Consider the following 16209-nt stretch of genomic DNA (forward strand, 5'->3'; position numbering starts at 1 on the left):
CTGCTGGGGTTCATTGTGAAGTTGCATATTTGCTCTGATCTGTCATTAAAAAGTAAACAAAGGAAGGAATCTTGCCATCTCTTTTCATTTTTCTTTCTTCCTTAAGCTGCATTCAGTTAAACTGAATTTTCATGCTGAATTCTAACAAATACTATAAAACTTATAAAGAATGGAGCTCAATGCTCAGCCAAATTTTCTTGGGACAAACATCACATAGTAGAACCATAGAGTGATGTAGACTTTCCCCAAATGCCTACCCTAGTGAATTCAAACTCCTGTGGAGTCGCTATTGAAAGAAATTTCCTATCAGAGCAAAGAAAAAGTCTTTGATGCCCCTCACACATGTTTACTATCACTTTCAGTTACAGTCAATGGTTCACTGAGAAGGGTGCTACTGCAATTTGTTCTTCTTTCAACAGCTAGATTAAAAAAGTCTGGAAGAGGGCGGGGACAGAACAGGATAGGCAAAAGTCTTCATTTGAACTGCCCAGTAGTCTCTCAGTCATCATGTGTTGTTAACTAAATGTACAAAGACAGTATTCTGCATGGCATTGCTTGAGGCTTCCAAACACAAGCTGAGATCATATCTATAATTAAAACGTGGAATCTGGATTTGCCAAACCCCTGTCACCAGTTACAATACTTCTCACAACAAAAGAGACCCAGATTTTAAGAACTCATCTTGCTGAGTCATAGTTAATTTTGAAGATACGTTATTTGTTCACCAGGAAATACCACCACCAGTTATTTTATTTGATCCTTCATTTAAAGAATGTATTTTAGCAAGTCATAGAGCTCAAATTCAAGGACCAGAGAAAAACACAATTTTAAAGATGGAAGGGATTTTAGGGATCATTTTATCCAATGACCTTGCTTTAGAGATGAAAAAAACCTTTGCCTGGTTTTATATTTTTATACCACGTCTATTAAAAAAAAAGTACTCCCTACCCTTTCAAAAAAGCCAACTGATATGCAACTAGAAGCAAGATCAATTTCTAGGTGCTGTGAAAGTATAAAATAAATACCCAAAAAAGAGCTACTTTAGATCTGAAGTGTTATCTGAAGGTCAGAGGTCAGGTTAGAGTAATAGGGAGAGAACCTGTATAGCTGTACCTAGTGTCTAAAAATACTGAAGGCCGTAGTAACCGTAATGAATAATTTGGTGATTTTCATATCAAAATTAATTTAACACTGCATGTCATCTATCCAAACTACTGAGTTCCTCTTTCCTTTTTGGGGGGTTGGGAAAGAAATGGGAACTAGAGGCTGGAAATACAAGAAATCGATAGCTCATGAGGTGGGACATATAAGGAGTAGGAAAAAGGAGAAAGGTCATTTAACAGTAATCCCTTTGACTGAATAACAAACATATCCTCCAGACCTTTTCTAAGAATACTGGCCATGTTACAGGATTTTCAGCCTTGTTTTAAAACCTAATCTGAAGAAAAAAAGGTGGGGGATAGAGCTGAGGGAATGGTCCCTGGAGTTCCTTCAAGAGATCAGTAGTTGGAACTAAATTAATTTAGCTAAATTTGCAATGTCCTATTTCATACAAAATCTCCTATGAAATGTGTCCACAAAGAGTAAGCTCATGGCAGTTTTCCCTCCAAAACAAAACTGCAATAATTTAGCATTTGAGGTACATGAAAAAACAAAAGGTATTTGCTAAAGCAATGGGTTGTAATGTATTTAGGTGGGCCAGTAAACCTTGTTTCTTCAGAAGATTATTTTAAAATAGCAACAATTTACTGTTTGACTTAAGAAATTCTTGATATAAAGAAATATGAGGCTTCAAGTACAGAATTAAAAAATATCTCTATTCATTTTATATGCTATTTGTGTATGTATGTATATGTTTACATACACTTTAGGATTTATATAGCCTTTTAAGGTTTGCAAAGCTCTTTACACCTCTTAACAGATGTCTTCTCATTTGATCCTTACAACACACACTCAGGAAGGTGTTATTATTATCCCTGTTTTACAGATGAGGAAAGTAAGGCTGAGAGAGATGAAATGAACTGCCAGAATCACATGCTAGAAAGTATCTGAGCAGGATTTTAACTCAGGGCTCCCTGATTTCAGGTCTAATGCTCTACCCACACTGCGATACGCAGATGCCACAATATGACTATAGTCGTACATATGTATTCATACAAACAATGCACAAGCACACCCATTTACTATATACTAGATGAAAAGTGAGAGAACATGCAAGTCCTATGTAAGTGCTATACACATATTCTTAAAATGTATGAAGCATTACATTTTGATTCCAGTGGCTCTTATAAAAAGCATGCCTAAATAATGGACTCTGCTGTAACACAGAGTCTCCTGTTTCTTCCTGGGTGGCAGATTCACTTTGATCTTAGGTTTCCAATAGCCAGGAGCAGGAATGAAATTTACCCCTCCTACTTATGCCCATCCCATGGTACTGTTTTAAGAGTCACAGCAGTATTTATTATATATAGACAACTGAAAACTGGAATCATCAGGTCAAACTCTGATACAGCAGGACAACATCCCTTCCCAGTGCTTCTATCCAAATAAAGCAGATTTGTTCCCAGGGGTTGTAAAGAGCCATGACAGATCTTTCTGACATTGACCATATTGACACTAGAATAGCCTCTCTACTTTCTACAAAGAATGATCTCCAGAAAAAAATGGAAAAAGCACTAACTATGCTTTGAAACTAAATGAAAATGTGTGAAGACAGATGTCCACTACTGTGGTTCTTGAGTCTGCAAGACTCACAAAGCAGTTTATGAATTAGCTAGGACCTGGTTAGAGCTTAACAGAAAGAAAAGGAATGGGAAAAGATAGAACACTGTGAAATTTCATGGGCCAACCTATAGAGGATGTAAGGGAAGCAAGAGATATTCCCTACCCCACCCCTCACCCCCGTCAATATAAAAATCTTGGTAATGGGAAAAATTGGTTTTACTTATTCAAAATGTAAATGTAAAATAATATAAATTATTTTCTGACAGAAATTAGCAAGTTGCTTTTAAAAACATTTACAAGCTTTTAAAAAAGTAGTATCCATGGGAATGATGTTAACTGTAAAATGCAAATATTTAAAAGATGTCATAGCCAAGTGCTTCTTTGTATCAAAGCAATATACCATATAACTGTTTTAAACTAAAACACACATTCTCTTTCCTCTCTTTAGACAAGATGGTGTGGGAAATGATCTCTTAATAGTCTAAAGCAAGGGGCTAATGTGGATTTATCATATTTTTCATAAACAAGATTTTAATGCAGGATATATTGCATTTGAATTTTCCCCAGATGATGTTTGCTTTCTAGTCAACAAATTATAAGAAGCAGGTCTTAAAAATTAGTAGGCATAAAAACTAGTGGCAGGCAATGTGGTGTACTATCAAGAGTATTGGAAAAGGAGGCAGAAGAAGCAGATTCTCCTACACATCTAGCTAGCTGCATGTAGCTGGGCATATCACCTAACCTCCTACACCTCAGTTTTCTAATCTGAAATGATGGGTTCAGTTAGATGATCTTTAAGGTCCCCTCCACCTTTAAAATGCCATGATTTGAAATAAATTTTCTAGCTTATGAATTACTGACATTATAAACTAAAAATTTAAGCTGTAAAACAAGGAAGCAATACTCTTTCCCCTATCTCTCTCCTGTAAATGCTTTTAACTTTCCCGAGAGAATCAACCTGTTGAATATTCTAAGTGTCACTAATTTATCATGTTCCACTGCGGTTCAAGCAAAGCCAATGTAATTTTATTCTTACGGCTGGACTACTGCCAGCTGCTTCTTGCATATTTAGTCTTCCTCAAAAGGAACAAAAATGTCCTCCTTCACCTAGAAAGCGCATTTTACCTTTATCCAGTCATCCAGAACTTTATATGGAAATGGCCTATGTTCCCAGATTAAAAGCTTCTGGGAAAATTCAAAGTATTCACACACACACACACACACACACACACACACACACACACACACACTGCAGGGAATTAAAGGAATATGCAAATCTCAAACATCAATACTTTGCTATTAATATTTGCTGTCCTTTTCTTATGCATGCTTTCACCCTTAATTTGATTCCTAGAAAGCTGAAAAGCATCCCATTCAAGCACATAGTTCCTGTCAGTTGACAATTATGAAAACAACCTCCAAAGAAGAGAAAAGCTACTATGTAGAAACATAAATGTACACAGTCTTTGAAAATACATATTAGAAAGCTACAGTTTCCTTTTAGTTCCACAACTATCTTAATTTCAGTCTTAGACAGAATTCCCTCTCCCCTCCAGCTAGAGTGGGCTGGCTCTAACTGGGCTTTTTCCTCCCTATAATTACCCAGTTTACATCCCAAGGATCTTACCTGGGGTCTGCATCCTGGGAAGTTGCCAGTCCCTCTACCATGCTCTTACCAGCATGCCGGCCAGAAACTCCAAACACTCCCTGTGCAGCAGCCAGGCTCTCCTGGCTCTCTCTGTGCCTCAGACACTTTGGAATGCAGAAAAGCCAGCACCAAAGCCAGTCAGACCCAATTCTTTCTTTTCGGTCTTCTTGCTAGGCAGAGTTAAACAATAGCCATTCTGCCTTTACTGGCTCACTCTGTGTCTGAGTGCACTGGGTGCATGCAATCTTCCTTGGGAACAGCAATGTGATTTACCAAGCTAGGCACTTCATTTTCCTGTCCCAAGGGGTGGGGGTGGGGGGCACTGGATATGTGCATGTGTATTTTAAATAGTGAATTTTAAAAAGCCAGTTCACAATCTAGATATTCAAATCAATTAAAAAGACTAAATACAATCTTGAATTTTTCAGGTTAACAGGCTGCATGTATACACAAAACTTTTCAAAAATAAGTATCAGGTAAAAATTTAACAGCCAATTCACGTATACACAGGGCTGGAGGGTTAGCTTTCCTTTTTTCCCTTTTTTCTTTTCTTCCTTTTGTGTTCTGTATGAGTGTCTATGTGCATGTGCCTTTGAAAACTATTTTAAAACAAATGAGAATGAGCCATGAAACTCCCATAATTTGCTATACTTCAGAGTATCACAGTATTGAATTTTATTTTTAAAAGTTACCTGCTCCCTCATAATCAGTAGGCCCTACTACTAAAAATGTAACTGAAAAAAGAATAATACACATTCAACTGTGTAAAAATAACTGTTCAGCAACCATTTTAATTTGTTTTAAAAATCAATCTGGTTTCTAGACTTCTCTTCACCTCTCCCCTCTCCTAAAGACTATTACTAAAGTAACCCTGGCAAAAGGAGATATGAGCCTGAACTAGGTGATGTTCTATGAGTAGAGAGGCTGGAGATGTAGAAGTAGAATTAATAAGATTGGCAAATGAATAGATATAGGAGGTTAAGGAGAGTGAAGAATTGAAGAGGAAGTCTACGTTGTAAATGTGATCAGAAGACTAGAAGAATGGCAGTGGCCTCAATAGATAATCGTAAGTTTGAAGGAGGAGTGGGTGGTAAGGGGTTCAATTTTGTACATATTAAGTTTAAGATGTCTATAGGACAAGGGACACAGAAGTAAAATGCTTTGCCTCAGTTTACAATAAAAATTAGTAGCAGTATAGTGACTTCCTACTTCAATGAGTTTTCATTTAATCACTATTCTTTGAAACATTTCAAAATTAGATGCATGTTTCCCTAACACTGGTTTGAGAAAAAAATTATACAAATTCCTTATAGATAATTCCACAAATGTTATATGAAAGTAAATGGAGTAACAGCTTCAAAGTTTGATTTTGACTTTATACTGTAAGTAGCTTAAGGGTACTTAATATATATCACCTCAACATCTCCTGAAAGTCATATTTAGGATCCCAATATTTACTGTTTGCTGGCTTTTGTTTCTAAAGGGATGAAGTTTAAAAAATTTGGATTCCTTTAACTATGAGAGAAGTTAGCAAAGTACAGTGGGAAAGATACAGGGCTTGAGGTCAGAAGAAACGAGCTTGGTTCCCAGCTCTGCCATTTCCTATCTGTGTGAACTTGGATGAGTTGCTTAATTTCTCTGAGCCTCAGTTTTCCTACTTGCAAAATAAGTTTCTTTCCAACACTGACTCCTATAATTCTATGAATGATTCAAATAGTTAAGTACATACAGCTTAAAGGACACAGGTGATTCTTTATTCTTCTCTTAAAAAATGTCATAATGGAATTTTATAATTGTGACAACTACTCCCCCACAAGGTGGTGGTGAGAGATGGTAAAGCCTCACATAACCAATGTATATTCCAAGAGCAATCCATGACACCAAAGGATGTGCCATTTATCTAAACAGACTTTGCCATAATGAATACTTTGTCTTTGCTTGCACTACATGCAATATGGCTTACACAGAGTGAGCCAGTGAAAGAAGAATAGTTATTTAGATCTCCCTCTCTATGAATTGGGTCTGGAATCCTAATGTAACATTCTTCCCACTGCATTCCTTATAGACTTGATCTTGGAAAATAAAATCATTGTGTCTAGCTTAATCTGCACTCCAAATTCACCCACTTTTTCAGTTATGTCATTAAAATACTGCTTTTTACGAAACATTTCCTTGGCATGCTGATGGAACCAAAGTATACTAAGTACATCTTCATCTCTCTCTCTCTCTCTCGCTCTCTCTCTCTCTCTCTCTCTCTCTCTCTCTCTCTCTCACACACACACACACACACACACACACATACACACACACCCTTTTGATTACTGTATTAGAATAATGTGGCTTCTTTCCTCTCCATAGTAATCTCCAGAAAAATACAAAGGGTGTCAACTATGTTTAGGAACTAAAACGAAATAAAAGAAGAAAGATATCTATTGTTACAGTTCTTAAGATTGCAACACAAGTTACTCCCTAGCTCAGAAATCATGTTGTGGAGTAGCAGGGATAGGATAGTAGAGAAAAAGGAAACTGGAATTTATATATGGTCAAATTTGTCTAAAAATCCTTCCCCTTTCATTTTGTATATCATTATAAAGAAGGTAACGGATGTGAGGAGAAATCTCCTCAAAATAAATGGATGTAAAAAGCTTAATAATAGGAATATTTTTTGCATATTATGCACATGTGAACACATACAAACAGCCCTATGAAGAAAGGGGAGATAAACAAATAAACCAGACACTTCTCTTACAGGGTTAGCCAAAGGCTTAAAGTAATTTGGAAGAGTGAATGAATAATGAAATGATAAACAATGATGATAGCTACTCAATGTTTAAAAGTTCTGGTCAAGCTGCCCATATTTCAGACATAAAGAAAAGATATTGGAATAGACTTTATTCCCCCATTGTTCCGGCAACTACAACGCTAGGGGATTGGTAAAGTTAAATAGTAGTGGTATTTCCATACCTTGGGTCGAACTTGAAGGTATTCACACTTAAGTAGATATAACAGAATGATGCTACCAGAAAATTACAGCTTCTATCGCTGTAAGCTTTTGGTTAGATATAGAAACAAAACTCAAGCAAAACCTTCATCTTTACACATCTGTCAACATTCAGTAACAATTAAATGGCCAGAGCTGCCTCTTAACGTGTATTATCTCTGAAGATACTTTTGGAAGCCAGGGACTTGCTGGAATTACCAGCTCCCCTTATTGAGAATGGATTTCACAGTGGTATTCAAGAACCCATTTTCTTTAGTGGCTGATTCTCTTTTAAACAATTATCTTTTTGCAGTCTTGTTGATTAGTCCTTTATGTTAATTTGCTGACATAATAGAAACATTATTATATCCTATCCATGTGATACAAATAACACATCACAGTTACAGTAAAAAAAAAAATAATGGCTGATAAAGATATTAAACATTTGCCTTTGGCTTATTTTCCAAATAATTTTAAACTTGTGAGTTACTCTTTCCATAAAATCTGTTTTAACAAATAACTGTTCTACAGTCACCTTCTGGCATACTGCTGATACAAAAACATATATGCTTTGCATGCAAAATATAATTAGATGCAGCTGAAGTCTAGATCACTGATGTTCTATTTTTTCTTTATAGCTATATGCAACCACTTAAAATTAAATAGAGGACAAGGAGATAAATGAAACATAGAACTAAACCCAAAGTAGTCTTAGGAGGAAGTGTCCTAGAATACTAAAAAATTAGTTACGCAAAGGTGGAAAGAAACCGTCAATCCAAATTATAGGTCAATTAAGAAATAAAATAGGTGACGCTTTATATAAAGCGTTAGAGAATGGACAAAATCGAGCCAGAAGAAGAGTACAAAGCAGTATAACTATATGAATGAAGACAACTTGAAACAGCAACAAAATAAGCAAGAATTAAATAGAAGTGGCACTGATTTACAAGCCATATATCTGCCTTTCCTTTGAACAAACAGGAAACTACCATTAAAATATAAGTTTATACATACCACCAATGGTGATTACTCTTTTACACTGTTGTGCTTAAAAGTGTTGTGTAATTGCAGAAATGTGGAGAATTTAACTGTAAGAAAAAGGGGATTTTGATGTGTCAAAATAAAGTTTCTTACCTTTTGAAAAAGCTGATTGCTTAGAACTTAAAATGTATTTTACTATTAATGTTATCGATGGTGGTTAAGTTCCCACGTAAGGCCAGAAACCTCCTGTATTTATCTGAACAACTGCTTTCTGTGACACCATTATTATTTTACGACAAATGATGGGAAGGCCTCAGCTCACAGGGAGCAAGCACAATTTTCAGAGGCATTGGTACAATGTTGAGGATGTGCAAGTGCCTTAGCTACATTTTTGGTCAGCAGCAGTTTGATGAGGGGAGGGATTACTGAATTTAGGTTGGGATTACCAACGTCTGTATCAAAAAGTACTTTAAGGAAGACCAAACTAGCCCACTACAAGAAATGCCACTAAGTTTCATTATTTGTAAGAATAATCCCTTTGCAATTACATCTTTATAACTGCATTTGACTTTTTAAAATATGTTAGTCACAATTAAAGCTTCAATTCTTAATGAAGGAAATAGCTAAGAATTAACCATGAGTATGACCCAACTGTATCCTTCCCCCTAAACCTGCAAGGTTAATAAAGTAGTAAAATATTTGTAGCAGTCTCAAAAGTCCAGCATTTGCATTCTATTTCATAATACCTAACGTGCTGCAGAAGTAATAAAAGCTCTACTTTAGAAAGAAATTATTTTTCAAAGTTCCTTACGATCCTAATTTTTAGTGAATTGCTCAAGTGGAAGCTAGGTGACACAGTAAATAGAAAGCTAAACCTTAAGTCAGGAAAACTGAGTTCAAATGCTGACTCACACACTTACTCTACTGGCTGTGTGATTCTGGGCAAGTCACTTAATATCAGCCTGGCTCAGTTTCCTCATCTATAAAATGAAGATAATAACTGCACAAGGCTGTTAGATCGATCAAATGACACGATATTTGTGAAGTGCTATACAAACCTTTAAAGCTGTGTGTATGTGTAAATTTTTTAAAATGCCAGCTATGATGACAAAGATGATATATTAGATTATGAACACTAATCCACAGATTACTGTTTTTAATTTTTCTAAACAGCAAAAAAGTCAGAAAATAGTCTTTAAATGGTTAGTGTTTCTCCTAAATTTGAAAAACAATCATTTTAAAATATGTAGAATTCATAATTCAAAATAAGAGATAAGCTGCTTTTCTGATAACTGGAGTATCAAGATCTATCTGGAGATCCCTAGACACTCCTTTGGATTTCTCTGGGAAAGTAGCTGCATTAAAAGCATTATTTACGCAGTATATTCTCTCACAGGTGTCATGATAGCATCCACTGTTGACTTGCAATGCAGGTTATGACCCAGAGAACAAACCACATACAAAATAAGAAGGTACCTTTTTTGATTCCTAGTCAATTCCCGAGCTGTGATTTTTTTCAAAGCAAAAATGTAGTTCAGTGACCTGAACGCTGCTTTCGGATATTAATTTATTGTGTGCTTTAGAAGTAAGCCAAATTTTTCCACCATATATTTCTCTCTTGGCAATGAATATGCTTTCTCAACTCACTACTATTTAGACTAAAACAACAACTATCAAAGCCAACGAACAACTCGAAAATCTTCTTTGAGGAATGTGTTTGGGTTAAGATGACAACATAGTTCTAAGATTAAGATGGAAACAGAGTTCTAAGAAAAAAAGAACAACAAAAATGAAAGGAGAAATTAGATTGCCAATACAGTGTGTACCAGAAGTCTGAGTGTAGTTTTAAGCTATTAAAATTTAAAACTACTAAGACTTTTGGGACACTCTCTATTTCAAAGACTTTGGACCCGTGCAATCATTAAAATCTCTGTTCAACCTGGTAGGTTTATGATTTAAACAGAAATTTGCCCTAGGTCAAGATTTGGACTTGGATAAAGAGAGACTATGAAAAAGAATAATTTCTTCTGTTTTTGCCCATAAGTTTAAAATTTGATGATCTAAATGGTAATTTTAAAATGTCACAGTAGTACCTAACAGGAAAAAATAAGTAAGTGAAAAACTGCTTAATCCATTGAGGTCTAATATTCAAATTTTTTTTTTCACTAGGCTTTCACAGACATAGATTAGCTCCTTTACAGGCAAAGAAGTAGAAGATTAAATTAAATCAGATAGAATGTATTTGGATTTTAGTAAAGCATCTGATAATCTCCCATGATGTCTTTGTGGACAAGACTGAGAAATATCAACTGGATAATAAGACAGGTAGAATTGTAGAACGCCTAAGTAGTACCTAAAAATACTTATTGAGAGACGTTAGAAAAGGCCTTTAATAGTATGCAACAGAACTCAGTTCTGTACGATTCAATTTTTTTTATCAATGAAGTGGATAGAGACACTTATGATAAACTTATTGAATATGTAGGTGATCAAAACAAAAAAAAAATTAAAGGAGAGGCAATTTTAAATAAAAGAATAAAGATGCCAAGAGGTCACGTTTAGGCTAGAACATAAGCCAAATCTAACAAGATGAAATTGCATCAGGATAAATCTAAATAATTGTAATTAAGGTTAAAAACAATCACCTATAATCTAAGGACTGGCAAACAAGGCTAGACAGTGATAGTGTGTCAAAAGATGTTCACAACGGAGTAGATTTGGCTGCCAAAAAGGGTTAATGAAGTCTTAGGCTATATGAAATAAGCTCTCCACAGCAACGGAAGCGATAATCTCTTGGTTGTAACGAAGTCCATACTTAGTTTGGAGGCCACATTTTAAAAGGCAAATTGGCAAATGCCAGTTTATCACTGAGAGAGTGAAAAGAATCATGAGGGCCAATAGAAAGAGTATAGGATGTTTAGCCTAGAGAAAGATAGATTTAGGGATGCCACAAAAGCTGTCTTCAGTTATCTGAAAGGAAGAGAGAACTGACATTCTACAAGTCACTAGAGGGGAAAACTAAAATCAAGGAATGGAAGAGGTAGAAGGAAGAGATTCTTCACCATTAGAGCTGCCCAGTAATAAAGTGACTGCCTTGTAAGGTAACAAACTTCCCTTTGCTGGAAACATTCAAACAGAGGCTGGAAAACCACTTAGTCAAGGGTATTATTACAGAAAGGATCTGAGTTTTGTAAGAGTGAAATGGAAGACCTCTGAAGTTTCTCTGAACTCTGGAGTTTTATGATTCCATGAGTTTAATTCAATTATTCAGTTCACATAATTCATCATTAGAAACTAGGATAGAAACTCAGTCCTATTTCCAGCCTTGTAAGTCACAAACCCTTGAGAAGGTGAATTAGAATCAAGAATTTCTACATCTAGGTACTGAAGTTTCTAAGAAAAACTAGGCTCCAAGCAAACTGGTTATCAGTTTAATCTATGTCTAATACCTAACCAGAATAGTAATGCAGAAGTCAAATTAACTAGCCAATACATGATACAAGTCATAATAATACTGGTCAGTTACCTTTGACTCACATCCAACTATTTGGGAATATTTCTCCACATACTCCCCTAGGAAGTAATTAAAAACAAACAAAAAGAACTATCTGAACAGGGACGTTTGCAGCTAACTTATTTGTAACAGAAAAATGATCAACAATTGTAAGAATGAAAACTTAGGAATATAAAGATGTACAGAATACAAAATAATGCAAAGAAAAGAGAATTATAGTACAGACATCACTGACAGCTATATAAAATAGATAAAAACCTAATTATACCTATTTCTGTTGATCACAAGGAATAAAAGGGGATTTGGAATAAGTTAGTGATAAATTGGCAGTGTATGTTTAGGTATGTTTTTATCAAAAAATTAGAGTAAAGCAGGCGTTTTTCCCTGTGTCTCATAAATTTAGGTAATTTTAAAAGAGAAAAAAAGGAAAACTATTAAGTTTGTAGAAGTTTTAGCAAAGACTATTCAATAAAGCTACAAAGTCAAAAAGGTTATAATACAAGGATTCTTTTGACCAAAAGCATACCAAGGTATCCCCCATGTTTTCTGCTCCTTTCACTTCATAGGCATTATTACAATTTATTCTTCCCAAAAGATAAAACTATTTTTTATTTTTATGTGCTATGACTGAAATAATTTTATCTGTTTACATATGATCACACATACATGGCGTATTTGTTTTTCCTTTTCTGATGAATGTCAAATTGGGAAAAGTCTCCCAAAAGACGATAAAACAGACTTTGAATTATGTCTTTTACACATAGTAGGCACTAAATAAATGCTTGTAGAAGTTGAGCGATACACAAATATGAAATTATATATCTTACAAACACCATAAGCTCTAAAAAAAATCAAGAAATCCTAACCCACCAAAAAATTTAGAATTTCCTGGTTATTTTTTTATCCAACTCAAATAAGCCTAGTGACTAAGACAAGATATCATTTTTACTGCCTAAATAACAAAATAACTCTTTTTGAAAGTTGTTTTCATAAGGGTATTATGTGAATGCCCAGGACTCTTAGCTTATGGATACCTAGAACTGTTTGTAGTATCTCTCATTATTCTGTTGTCAGAAATTCATATGGAAGAAAAGAGCATAAAAACCAAATCTGAGAAGAGAAAATAAAGATTTTCCATATTCAACCACAGTAAAACATGATATTCTTCCCCTTAAAAAAAAAAGTTCAGTCCTTTCTCATTAGTACTTTTTTTTTTTGGCTGAATATCTAACTTGAATATAGGTTGGTGCATTGCAGATTCCTTCTCAGACCAGGTCTCATAAACCATCACTTTCTCTGATTTTACAAGATATTTTCCTCCCACCCCCTCACCATTGCCCCATCCCTTACCTTTTTAAATAAAAACTCTAATTCCTTTCTCAGGAAATTTCATATACTCACTTCACAGTGAAGACATGGGCACTGAAAATAACTTTTTGCAATAATTTTTTGTCACAAACTATTTCTTTTTAAAAATACTGCAAAAGCACTAACCAGCTTCCATTGTCCCAGTTAGAAAGAATTTTACAAAAAAGAAACCACAAATCCTGCATTCTAATCCTCTACCTTTTAAATGTTCTGTCTTCTTCTGCCAAGCGACCTGAAGGAAAGGTACAAATTGCATGTTTCTGTGAAATGGTCATTCCTCAGTCAGTTGTGCTGGATAGCAGCTCTCAGGAACATTTGCATGTACATTCCAAAGAACTGTAAAACTAAATATTACTTTAGAAAGGTTCGGTACGTGAGCCCCAACCCTCTGGTCTGATTGAGGTAGGATTTCTGAAGAGCTTGGAAGTCAGCTGATAACAATGCAGTATGGAACTGGCACTCTAATAAACCAGTGTCTTAGTTTTAGGACTTGCCACCTTGCATACTGAAATATGCCAAAATTTAGTCTCTTCTATAAATGACCCTGGGTACTGGGGGAGCACATAAAACAAACTGAGGTAGGAAGAGACTGAAAGGATTTTGTGATTCACTTCAAACTGATTTCACATTGAAGCACAACCAATTCAATACAACTAACGTTTACTCAGTGCCTCCAACGTGTTCAAGACTTTTAATAATAGCAAAATGGTGGAAATAGTATTTGCCTGAGAAGTGGGGAAGTGGCTGGACAAACTTTGATATATGCATGTAATGAAATATTACTGCACTATAAGGAATGATGGATATGAAAAAGTCAAAGAATTATAGTGACTTGTAAAAAGTGCTGAAGAGTAAACAAAGCAGAATCAAAAGTACAATACACATAATTAATACAGCTACGTAAATGAACAACAAATAAAAACTATACATAAGCAGTACTAACTTACAGAGTACATACAGAGTCCCTTGAGGCTCTTTCCTGGTCCTTCTTCTCTTCTCTCTATACTATTTCCCTTGGGGATCTTCAGCTGCCATGGATTCAACCATCATCTCTAGGTAGATGATTTTCAGATCAATTTTGTCCAGACTTAAACCCTCTCCTGACCTCCAGTCCATTAGACATCTTGCACTGGATGTCTTGTAGACATCTTATGCTTAACATGACCAAAACTGAATTCGTCTTTGCCCCCAAACCTCCCCTCTCATTGCTTTCCCTATTACTGTAGAAATTACTACCATCCTCCTCATTACCCAGGCTATATCCTAAGTGCCACCTTCAACACTTCAGTCTCTCTCACCACCCATCTCTAATTAGTTGTCATTTCTACATTTGTCACATCTTTTGTAAATCCTCTCTTCTCTGCTCTGACACTGCCACCACTCTGGTGAAGTTGCTCACCATCTCAGACTTACACTATTAAAAGAGCCTGTGGGTTGTTCTCTCTGTGGCAAGTCTCTCCCTAATGTAGTCCACTCTCCATTCAGCTATCAAACTGATTGAATCAACTCCAGTGGCTCCCTGTTCCTTCTAGGATCAAATACAAAATCCTCCGTGGTTTTTTTATAAAAACAGTTCTAATCTGGCCCTTTCCTACATTTCGAGTATACCCTACCCCATCTTCCTACCTCATACACCCTGTGAAATGTAGTCACACTGGCATCTCTGGACAAGACATTTTATCTCCTGAATCCATGCATTTTCACTCTTGTGGTTTGGTCATTTTTCAGTCATGTCTCGTTTATGATTTTCTTGGCAAAGATACCGGAGCAGCATCTTTCTTTCTACAGCTCATTTTACACATAACAGAATTAAGGCAAACAGTTAAGTGACTTGCCCAGGGTCACACAGCTAGTGTCTGAGGCCAGAATTGAATTCACAAAAATGAGTCTTCCTGATTCTGTGCCTGGCACTCTATCCATTGTGCCACCTAGTTTTCCACCAAGGCCTGAGCCTTTTCCTTCTTTTCCACCTCCTATCTTCCTTGGCTTCCTTGACATCTCAGCAAAAATCCCACCTTAGTGCCTTCTCTTTCAGATTATCTCCAGTTTATCATATTTTCACACATACACACATCTTGACTGTACAAAATCGTTTTCATATAGTTTTCTCCATCAGACTGTGAGCTCCTTGAGAAAAGGGACAATTTTTTGCATTTGTTTCCGCAGCTCCTAGCAAAGAACCTGATACATATTAGGTGTTTAATGAATGCTTATTGACTGACTGACATATCTTCTCTACACTCTGTTAACGGTCAACTACTGCTGAAGCATAAGATTACACATACCTTCATATGGAACCACTTTTTTTTTTTACTCTATTGTGCTTAGATATTTTTGGCAATTATACAGTGTGAGGGAAATCACTTTGTAGACATTGGGATTTTGCATTTTGTGTCAAAAGAAAGTTTATCATTAAAAAACAAAGGTTGCTGAGAACTTGGAAAGTATTTTTCTATCAAAGCTATATTACTAATAGATGCTCAGGTTAGTCTATGATGCCTATTTAGCCTACATGCATCTCAAATAAATAATATTTTATATAACATTAGGTATGCTTTCCTAATCACCACTGAAAAAATTTGGAGTTAGGACTTAAAATATGCAGAATAAATCTTTTCTCACTCTGGATATGGTAGGTACTATTTTGTTAACACAGTCTAGTTGCACAAGAAAAGGTAATATTATCAGACAACCAATTCTGAAGTACTCAAAATTGGAGGAAAAGGAAAATTGCATTCACTTAGGGTATAACTGGTAAAAACAGAAGTTCTAGAGTTGACTTCTGACTCCTTCTTCTATTTATCTGGGCACCAGATATTTGTACATTGGAGAACTACTTACATGGCAAACCAAAGATATTATACAAATTGTACTAATGTACTCACGTGCTTATTGATATATTTCTAACTATTAATTCTTTTTTTTAATAATTTATTTATTATTTTAAGTTTTCAACATTCATTTCCACAAAATTTTGAGTTCTAAATTTTCTCC

The 16209-nt window shown here is 35.4% G+C and overlaps 1 protein-coding gene across 9 annotated transcripts in view; it reads right to left on the bottom strand.

Moving 5' to 3' along the window:
- RASAL2 (RAS protein activator like 2) overlaps positions 1-16209 on the bottom strand; it is a 358420-nt gene that overhangs the window by 116950 nt on the left and 225261 nt on the right. Inside the window, exon 1 of one of the 9 annotated variants that reach the window (XM_072648554.1) lies at positions 4352-13172. The exons of the other annotated variants lie outside the window; for them this stretch is intronic. Coding sequence (XP_072504655.1) covers positions 4352-4364 — 13 coding nt within the window. The 5' untranslated portion in view covers positions 4365-13172. Of the gene's footprint in view, positions 1-4351; positions 13173-16209 lie in introns of those variants that run through there. 9 annotated transcript variants of the gene reach the window in all.

The sequence above is a fragment of the Notamacropus eugenii genome, chromosome 2, assembly GCF_028372415.1.
Source record: "Notamacropus eugenii isolate mMacEug1 chromosome 2, mMacEug1.pri_v2, whole genome shotgun sequence".
In the NCBI taxonomy this organism is placed as follows: Eukaryota; Metazoa; Chordata; class Mammalia; order Diprotodontia; family Macropodidae; genus Notamacropus; species Notamacropus eugenii.